Below are 10,222 nucleotides of genomic sequence, written 5' to 3' on the forward strand. Positions count from 1 at the left end.
AGGCTGCATAGATGTCTTAAACGAGCGAATGGGTCTGAGTCTGACCTGGCATGATGTGGTACACATGTACGAGTGCCACTACGTCGAGAAGGGAGGGTATTACCTTAAATCTCGATCCGAGGTGGTTAGGCTAATCTCCTGTCTCCCCATATCCAATAAGATTATGAAGGATGACTTCCTCATTGCCTCAGGAGAATGGAGCGATGGTTTTCATTGTCCAACTCGGGCAGGAATTCCAGGTGCGGCGCCTTTAGGCCCAATCCTTTAGGGAAGGGGCTTAGCTCCTCGGATTTACTCTATTTTTTGCTTGTCATAAATTTTGTAGTTTAATTCTAATTTCCTTCTTGGCTATATTGCAGATAGAGTTTTGGTTGCTCCCAAGCTGAGCCACGTGAACGTTCCGGCCTTAAATTATCTTCTAAGGTCAGAAATCTACATCACCAAGGACGGGCAGCTACGCGCGTGTCATTTGGTTTTGGGCTATCGACCATTAACCCATGCTTTCTAAGCCATTGGCCACGCTATCAGAGCTGGTAGTCCCCGGATGGCTAGGATTGACGTGTCCAAGCCTAAATTTCTGGCCCGAAAAGATCTTAAGCCAGTCGTGCTACCTGGTGTTTGGGATCCTCCACCGGTCTTGCAACTGCCTCCAGACGACCTCAAAGCCGCCGCGCCAGCTAAAGGAGAGGCCGAATCATCTCGTCTTTTCCTTGAGGAGGAAATAGACGAGTTTTATTTTGAAGAGGAGGTTGACAAAGCCCCCGTAGTTGAGCTATCGGATCCTGAAGGAGAGCAGGATCGAAACTCCGTGGCTGGTGCTCCAATCATTATAGCCTGCTCGGACGAATCTTCAGACGAGGAAATAGGCAATATGGCTGGCAAGGGAAAATCTTTACGAGAACTGATGTCCAGCCGAGGAAAGGGTCAGTCTTCAAAGGCGCCCGCTAAGTCACAAGCCCAAGATCCTCTCCCAACCGCCCCTCAGGTTCCTTCCGACCCTGGCCTTAAGGTTAACCTGGACCTAAAAAAGAAAAGGTCGGTTGACGTTCCTGAGGAAGGTGAAGTGGCCCCCCGCCCAGCCAAGCAGCAGAAAGCCACTCAGGGATAGAGGAGTAAAAGGGCTAACTCCGTAGAGAGCCGGGATGAGGAGAATCGGGCTGAAGTGCGCGTTAATCCACGCGTGTGGAGTCCGAAGATGGAGCTAGACAGGGTCGCTATCCCCTACACTGCCTTGGTTAGAGAGTACAACAGGGGCAGAGCGGGTTACATAGCTGAGGTCCTGGAGCAGTCAGTGCTCCTTCCTCGGGATATGGAGGCCTACAGGTGATTCTCCCAGCCCGAGCTTTTTTTGTCCCTTAAGAGGGACCTTGCGATGGTAAATTATTCTTGTACCCTTTTATTAAGCCATCAACGTTGTTGCATTCTATCTTAATTTTGGTTTTGTTTTGCTGGCAGACCACCCAGCAGGTGTTTGTGGCCGAGGAGTTCTGCCGCAGCAACTGCAGCTTGGCTGAAGCTGAGGTCCAGTCTCGGATTGAGGTAGAGAAGGCCGTGGGGTCCCTCAAGTAAGAGAACTTTGAACTTACGGAGAAGTTCAAAGAGTCGAAGAAACAGCGCAAGAGCGCGGAGGCTGGCCTGAAGAGTGCTGAAACCCAAGCGGAGGATCAACGCCAGAAATTATTCGTAACCGAAACCAGTCTTGTTACTGAGAAGCAGAATGTACTGGAACTTAAGGCCGCTCTGCAGAAAGCTGAGGACGAGATACGGCGAGTTAAAGAAGAGGCTCAGCTGATCTAGGAGACTGTAGAGGCTGAAAAGAAAGCTTCTCATCAGCTCGGGATTCAAGAAACGGAGGCCAGGCTATCCGAGGAAATCCCCGAGGTGTGCAGGGACTACTGCAGCATTTCATGGGCTCGCGCCCTTGATGCTGTAGGAATTCCTGCGGATTCGGCGCTGAGATTGCCTGAGAACGTCTTCTATCCTCAGGAGATCCGAGAGAATCCTGATGGCGCCCAAGCAGCTTCTGAGCAGGGCTTGGCGGTGCTTGATGCCATCCCTCTGCTTGATAAAGCCAAGGATTTTGCCATGGACTCTATCTCCGAGGCTCCTCCTCCTCAACCAGAGCAGAAAAAGGATCCTCCTGCTAAGGCTTAGCTTTTAGGTTTTTAATTTTTGTACTCCCTTTTTTTTTTTTGAATGAGAGTCGTCTTGTTTTTGTTTTTTTGTAAGGACCTCTCTTTGTATTGACTTTGGAATATTAATATAGAATGTTCTCTTTGTTTTCTATGGATGTTTGCTGATACTATCCCTTTATTTAATGTTTGTCATGGCATAAATAAATATAAACGGACGAGAAAGAAAAGAAGCCGTGCAGCGAATTTGAATAAGGGTTGCAATGACTCTGGACTACGCACGTGCCTTGAAATAATTTCTCTTAAGTAATAACTTCCCCTAAGTCTGTGGTCTGAGAAGCCATGCAGGACTTAGGTTCTGTTTAAAACTTGGAATAGTTGCAAAAGTAATAATTTCCCCTAAGTCTATGGTCCGAGGAGCCACGCAGGACTTAGGTTCTGTTTAAAACTTGGATAAATTGCAAAAGTAATAACTTCCCCTAAGTTTGTGGTCCGAGGAGCCATGCAGGACTTAGATTCTGTTTAAAACTTGGAATAGTTGCCGTAAGTAATAATTTCCCCTAAGACTGTGGTCCGAGGAGCCATGCAGGAATTAGGTTCTGTTTAAAACTTGGATAAATTGCATAAGTAATAATTTTCCCTAAGTCTGTGGTCCGAGGAGCCATGCAGGACTTAGGTGCTGTTTGAAACTTGGAATAGTTGCCGTAAGTAATAATTTCCCCTAAGACTGTGGTCCGAGGAGCCATGCAGGACTTAGATTCTATTTAAAACTTGGATAAATTGCATAAGTAATAACTTCCTTTAAGTCTGTGGTCCGAGGAACCATGCAGGACTTAGGTTCTGTTTAAAACTTGGAATAGTTGCCGTAAGTAATAATTTCCCCTAAAACTGTGGTCCGAGGAGCCATGCAGGACTTAGGTTCTGTTTAAAAATTGGAATAGTTGCCTAAGTAATAATTTCCCCTAAGTCTGTGGTCCGAGGAGTCATGCAGGACTTAGGTTCTGTTTAAAACTTGGATAAATTGCATAAGTAATAATTTCCCCTAAGTCTGTGGTCCGAGGAACCATGCAGGACTTAGGTTCTGTTTAAAACTTGGAATAGTTGCCGTAAGTAATAATTTCACTGTGGTCCGAGGAGCCATGCAGGACTTAGGTTCTGTTTAAAACTTGGATAAATTGCATAAATAATAACTTCCCCTAAGTCTGTGGTCCGAGGAACCATGCAAGACTTAGGTTCTGTTTAAAACTTGGAATAGATGCCGTAAGTAATAATTTCCCCTAAGACTGTGGTCCGAGGAGCCATGCAGGACTTAGGTTCTGTTTAAAACTTGGATAAATTGCATAAGTAATAATTTTTCCTAAGTCTGTGGTTCGAGGAGCCATGCAGGACTTAGGTTCTGTTTAAAACTTGGAATAGTTGCCGTAAGTAATAATTTCCCCTAAGACTGTGGTCCGAGGAGCCATGCAGGACTTAGGTTCTGTTTAAAACTTGGATAAATTGCATAAGTAATAATTTCCCTTAAGTCTGTGGTTCGAGGAGCCATACATGACTTAGGTTCTGTTTAAAACTTGGAATAGTTGCCGTAAGTAATAATTTACCCTAAGACTGTGGTCCGAGAAGCCATGCAGGACTTAGGTTCTGTTTAAAACTTGGATAAATTGCATAAGTAATAATTTCCCCTAAGTCTGTGGTCCGAGGAGCCATGCAGGACTTAGGTTCTATTTAAAACTTGGATAAATTGCATAAGTAATCATTTCCTCTAAGTCTGTGGTCCGAGGAGCCATGCAGGACTTAGGTTCTGTTTAAAACTTGGAATAGTTGCTGTAAAGAATAATTTCCCCTAAGACTGTGGTCTGAGGAGCCATGCAGGACTTAGGTTCTGTTTAAAACTTGGATAAATTGCATAAGTAATAATTTTTCCTAAGTCTGTGGTTCGAGGAGCCATGCAGGACTTAGGTTCTGTTTAAAACTTGGAATAGTTGCCGTAAGTAATAATTTCCCCTAAGATTGTGGTCCGAGGAGCCATGCAGGACTTAGGTTCTGTTTAAAACTTGGATAAATTGCATAAGTAATAATTTCCCTTAAGTCTGTGGTTCGAGGAGCCATACATGACTTAGGTTCTGTTTAAAACTTGGAATAGTTGCCGTAAGTAATAATTTACCCTAAGACTGTGGTCCGAGAAGCCATGCAGGACTTAGGTTCTGTTTAAAACTTGGATAAATTGCATAAGTAATAATTTCCCCTAAGTCTGTGGTCCGAGGAGCCATGCAGGACTTAGGTTCTATTTAAAACTTGGATAAATTGCATAAGTAATCATTTCCTCTAAGTCTGTGGTTCGAGGAGCCATGCAGGACTTAGGTTCTGTTTAAAACTTGGAATAGTTGCTGTAAAGAATAATTTCCCCTAAGACTGTGGTCTGAGGAGCCATGCAGGACTTAGGTTCTGTTTAAAACTTGGATAAATTGCATAAGTAATAATTTTTCCTAAGTCTGTGGTTCGAGGAGCCATGCAGGACTTAGGTTCTGTTTAAAACTTGGAATAGTTGCCGTAAGTAATAATTTCCCCTAAGACTGTGGTCCGAGGAGCCATGCAGGACTTAGGTTCTGTTTAAAACTTGGATAAATTGCATAAGTAATAATTTCCCTTAAGTCTGTGGTTCGAGGAGCCATACATGACTTAGGTTCTGTTTAAAACTTGGAATAGTTGCCGTAAGTAATAATTTACCCTAAGACTGTGGTCCGAGAAGCCATGCAGGACTTAGGTTCTGTTTAAAACTTGGATAAATTGCATAAGTAATAATTTCCCCTAAGTCTGTGGTCCGAGGAGCCATGCAGGACTTAGGTTCTATTTAAAACTTGGATAAATTGCATAAGTAATCATTTCCTCTAAGTCTGTGGTCCGAGGAGCCATGCAGGACTTAGGTTCTGTTTAAAACTTGGAATAGTTGCTGTAAAGAATAATTTCCCCTAAGACTGTGGTCTGAGGAGCCATGCAGGACTTAGGTTCTGTTTAAAACTTGGATAAATTGCATAAGTAATAATTTTTCCTAAGTCTGTGGTTCGAGGAGCCATGCAGGACTTAGGTTCTGTTTAAAACTTGGAATAGTTGCCGTAAGTAATAATTTCCCCTAAGATTGTGGTCCAAGGAGCCATGCAGGACTTAGGTTCTGTTTAAAACTTGGATAAATTGCATAAGTAATAATTTCCCCTAAGTCTGTGGTCCGAGGAGTCATGCAGGACTTAGGTTCTATTTAAAACTTTGAATAGGTACCGTAAGTAATAATTTCCCCTAAGACTGTGGTCCGAGGAGCCATGCAGGACTTAGGTTCTGTTTAAAACTTGGATAAATTGCATAAGTAATAATTTCCCCTAAGTCTGTGGTCCGAGGAGCCATGCAGGAATTAGGTTCTGTTTAAAACTTGGAATAGTTGCCGCAAGTAATAATTTCCCCTAAGACTGTGGTCCGAGGAGCCATGCAGGACTTAGGTTCTGTTTAAAACTTGGAATAGTTGCCGTAAGTAATAATTTCCCCTAAGACTGTGGTCCGAGGAGCCATGTAGGACTTAGGTTCTGTTTAAAACTTGGATAAATTGCATAAGTAATAATTTCCCCTAAGTCTGTGGTCCGAGGAGCCATGCAGGACTTAGGTTCTGTTTAAAACTTTGAATGAATGGAAATAGACCGATGGGTACAGGATGATCACGGAACAAAACATTGGGCAAAGCCGTTTTCATTAATAATAGTATCTTCTTAGGTTCTTTACATTCCACGGTCGAGGTACAGTTTTTTCATCCAAATCTTCTAGATAATAAGCGCCTATCTCGGCCACAGATGTGATGCGATACGGTCCTTCCCAATTGGGCCCCAGCTTGCCCCAAGAGGGGTTTTTTGCGCTGCCGAGAATCTTTCTCATCACGAGATCACCAGGGCCTAAAGGTCGCAGTTTAACATTAGCATCATATCCTTCTCTCAGCTTTTGATGATAATAGACCATATGGATCGTTGCTTTTTCCCTTCTTTCCTCGGCTAGTTCTAGACTTATTCCCAATAACTCGTCGTTACTGTTTGGGGTAAAGGCATTAGACCTGAGCATGGGAAAGTTGTTCTCGATGGGGAGCACGGCCTCAGCCCCATAGGTCATTGAAAAGGAGGTTTCACCGGTTGACCGTCGCGGCGTTGTCCGATAGGTCCATAAGACGTGTGGGAGCTCTTCCACCCATCTCCCCTTTGCCTCATCCAGCCTCTTCTTCAGTCCATTCACTATGACCTTGTTTACGGCCTCGACTTGTCCATTTCCTTGGGGGTAGGCGGGAGTGGAGTATCGGTTAATGATCCCAAACTCGCGGTAATACTCCCTAAAGTTCTTACTATCGAACTGGAGACCGTTGTCCGAAATGAGTGTGTGTGGAGTTCCGAAGCGGGTAATAATGTTCTTCCAGATGAATTTTTGGGCATCCACGTCCCTAATGTTGGCCAAAGGTTCAGCCTCCACCCATTTGGTGAAGTAATCGGTTCCAACTATTATGTATCGCTTGTTCCCTGCGGCTTTGGGGAAAAGACCGACAATATTAAGTCCCCATTGTGCGAACGGCCAGGGGCTGGAGAGGGGGTTGAGGACCCCTCCAGGTTGGTGGATATTTGGGGCGAATCTCTGACACTGATCACACTTCTCGGCGTATTCCTGGGCCTCTCTTTGCATGTTCGGCCACCAGTATCCTTGGGTGAGCACCCTGTGTGCTAGCGACCTCCCCCCGGTGTGACTTCCACAAATCCCCTCATGTAATTCTTCAAGCAAGGACTTGGATTCCTCTGGATGTATGCAGAGTAGGTATGGCCCCGAATAGAAGCGCCGATATAGCTTGTGGTCCTCCGATAACCAGAACTGAGGAGTATTCCTCCGTATCTTCTCGGCCTCCAACTTTCCCTCAAGTAGGGTGTCGTTTTGGAGGAAGTTCTTTATAGGATCCATCCAGCTGGGATTCTTTCTAATCTGATGGACCTGAGCAGGGTCTCTTCTAATGGGACTTGCTTGGACTAGATCTTCGACAAGGATCATTCGCGGCAGATCATGTGCTGAGGATGTGGCGAGAGTGGCCAGCGAGTCTGCATGTGTGTTCGCACTCCTGGCAACGTGCGTCAGATTGAAGGATTCAAAACTCGACTATAGGCGTTTGACTCGTCCGAGATACTCTTGCATTCTAGCATCTCTAGCTTCCAACTCACCCATCACTTGGCCAACGACCAATTTAGAGTCCGAGAACGCTTCTATTACTCTTCCACCCAATCTTCGAACCATCGTCATCCCTTGAAGTAATGCTTCGTACTCGACCTCGTTGTTCGTAGCCGAGAACCCGAGTCTCAGTAATTTCTCAATGGCAGCACTGTCCGGCGATATTAAGACTATTCCCACTCCAGATCCTCTCTGGTTGGCCGCGCCATCCACGTAGACCTTTCAATGCAAGGTCGCCCCTGCTGAAATTGTACCAACCGATTTTCCATCCATGTCTTTCTTCTCGGTTATTGTTTCTACAGTGGGTTCAGCAAATTCCGCGACTAAGTCTGCGAGGACTTGACCTTTAATGGAGGATCTGGGCATATATTTAATATCAAAGGCCCCCAAAAGCGCACTCCACATGGCGATCCTTCCTGTGTAGTCGGCATTTCGAAGCACCGCTCGAAGGGGAAGCTGGGTTAGAACGATGACCGTATGCGTCTGAAAATAGTGAGGGAGTTTCCGTGTGGCGTGTACTATCGCCAGAATTGCTTTTTCCAAAGGTGAGTATCGCACTTCGGCCTCGTGTAATGATTTGCTTACGTAGTAAACCGGTCGCTGCACCCCATTATCATCCCGTATCAGTACCAGGCTTACAGCATGGGGAGCCACGGCTACATACGCAAACAGTACCTCGTTTCCCTCAGGGCTGGACATGATGGGTGGTCGCGACAAGTATTCCTTAAGTTGTTGGAAAGCCCGAACACAATCCTCCGACCATTCAAACCCTTTCTATTTATTTATCAAGAGGTAGAAAGGCCAACATCGATCCGCAGATCGTGATATGAACCTGTTTAATGCTGCGATCATGCCAGTGAGCTTCTATACTTCTTTTGGATTCCGAGGAGCTTGTAGGCTGTTAATTGCTTTGATTTGATCGGGACTTACTTCTATTCCCCTGTGGGTTACCATATACCCTAAGAATTTCCCGGACCCGACCCCGAATGAACACTTGGAAGCATTGAGTCACAACTTGTGCTCCCTTAAGATAGCAAAGATGATTCCAAGGTCTTTCATGTGCTCGGACACTATTTTACTTTTTACAACCATATCGTCTATGAAAACCTCAATGATTTTGCCCAGATGTGGCTTGAACATCCTGGTCATCATCCTTTGGTAGGTTGACCCTGCGTTCTTTAGTCCGAACAGCATCACCTTATAGTGATAGTTTCTGATGGGTGTCATGAAAGCCGTCTTCTCCTGATCTTCTAACGCAAGGGACATCTGATGATAACCCTGGAAGGCGTCCAAGAAACTCATTCAAGGGTGTCCCACGGTTGCATCCACCAATCGGTTAATTCGAGGTAAGGGAAATGGATCCTTCGGGCACGCATTATTTAGGTCCGTGAAGTCTACGCAGACTCTCCACTTCCCTGTTTTCTTCTTTCCCACCACCGTGTTTGCCAACCATTCGGGGTAAAAGACCTCTTTAATAGCCCCTGCTCTTTTCAGTTTTGCCACTTTGTCTCTTACGGCACTAGCATGTTCCTTTGAGGGGCGTCGAGGTGGTTGCTTCTTCGGAGTGGAAGATGGGTTAACGTTCAGGTGGTGACAAATAAGGCTAGGATCAACTCCCGGGGCGTCGTAGGCGTCCCATGCAAACACATCGACATTTCTTCTGAGAAATCCGACCAGTTCCTCTTTTTCTGGAGAAGGCAACTCGGAGCCGACCTGGAAAAATTTTTCCGGGTCGTTGTTGACGATGAATTTTTCTAAATTTTCACATCTTATCTCCTTGGCTAGCTCATTGTCTTGCCCTGCTGAGGTGGCTGGTTGCTATAAGTTCCCAGGGGCCGAGGACTTGGCTTGAGACCGATGTAAGATGGCGGCCACCATACACTGCCTGGTCATGGCCTGATCTCCATGAATTTCTTCTACTTGACCTCTGGATAGGTATTTTACCTTTTGGTGAAGTGTGGAGGATACGGCTTCTAGAGCGTGGATCCATGGCCTGGCTACTATCGCTGTGTAGGGTGAGTAAGCATCGACCACGATAAAATTTACCTCTACCACCTCCAATCCAGTTTGTATGGGTAGTCTGATATGCCCCTTTGGCATAACAGTCTTCCCTTCGAAGTTGATAAAGGGGGAGTCATAAGCTGTCAAATCCTCCGGCCTCAGGTTCAGCCCCTTGTATAGATCAGGGTACATTATCTCTAATGCACTTCCTGGGTCTACTAACACCCTTTTCACATCAAAGCTTCCGATTCGTAACGTAACCACTAAGGCATCGTCGTGAGGTTGGATAGTTCCTCTCTTATCCTCGTCCGAGAATCCCAGTATCAAAGAGTTTCCCTTTTTAGACCTTTTAGGTTCCCTTTGCCTGTCCTCGAAGGGGAGCCGACCAACAGCCAGTACCCTGAAAGGGGGTGGCCCAGTTCTTCCTAGTGCGGCGAGGATGACGTGTATCAATCTGGTGGGGGGTCTTAATGACACATCCTTTTGAGGCTTTTGCATTGCTTGACCGGGATGGCCGCTCGAGGGGTGCAGAAGATGATGTAGCTTCCCTTCTCGGACCAACTGATCTAGGTGATTCCATAGATTCCTGCAATCCTCAGTGGTATGCCCGTGGTCTTGATGATAGTGGCAGTACAGGTTCTGGTTACGTTTGGAAGGGTCTCCAGCCATCTTTCCCGGCCATCTGAAGTAGGGCTCGTTCCTTACTTTCTCCAGCACCTGTTGTACTGGCTCCCTGAACACGTCATTCACCGTTTGCATGTTACTCTGTCCAGCTTGTCGCGAAAAATCTCTCTTCGGCTGGTTATGGTTATATCGTTCCGACCTAAAATCATTTGCTTTGGGGGGAATGATCTTCTCCT

General features: G+C 45.8%; 1 protein-coding gene across 1 annotated transcript; it reads right to left on the reverse strand.

Annotated features, from left to right (window-relative positions):
* Positions 1–9,179: 9,179 nt before the first annotated feature.
* On the reverse strand, positions 9,180–9,554 carry LOC115973407. The gene has a single exon (XM_031093665.1). It carries the CDS (start codon positions 9,552–9,554, stop codon positions 9,180–9,182), a length of 375 nt encoding a protein of 124 aa, XP_030949525.1.
* Positions 9,555–10,222: the final 668 nt, after the last annotated feature.

Source organism: Quercus lobata, chromosome 2 (assembly GCF_001633185.2).
Source record: "Quercus lobata isolate SW786 chromosome 2, ValleyOak3.0 Primary Assembly, whole genome shotgun sequence".
Classification (NCBI taxonomy): domain Eukaryota; kingdom Viridiplantae; phylum Streptophyta; class Magnoliopsida; order Fagales; family Fagaceae; genus Quercus; species Quercus lobata.

Excerpts from the sequence above, each read along its gene's own strand:
- LOC115973407 (XM_031093665.1), bottom strand. The coding sequence starts at position 9,554 with ATGTACCCTGATCTATACAAGGGGCTGAACCTGAGGCCGGAGGATTTG.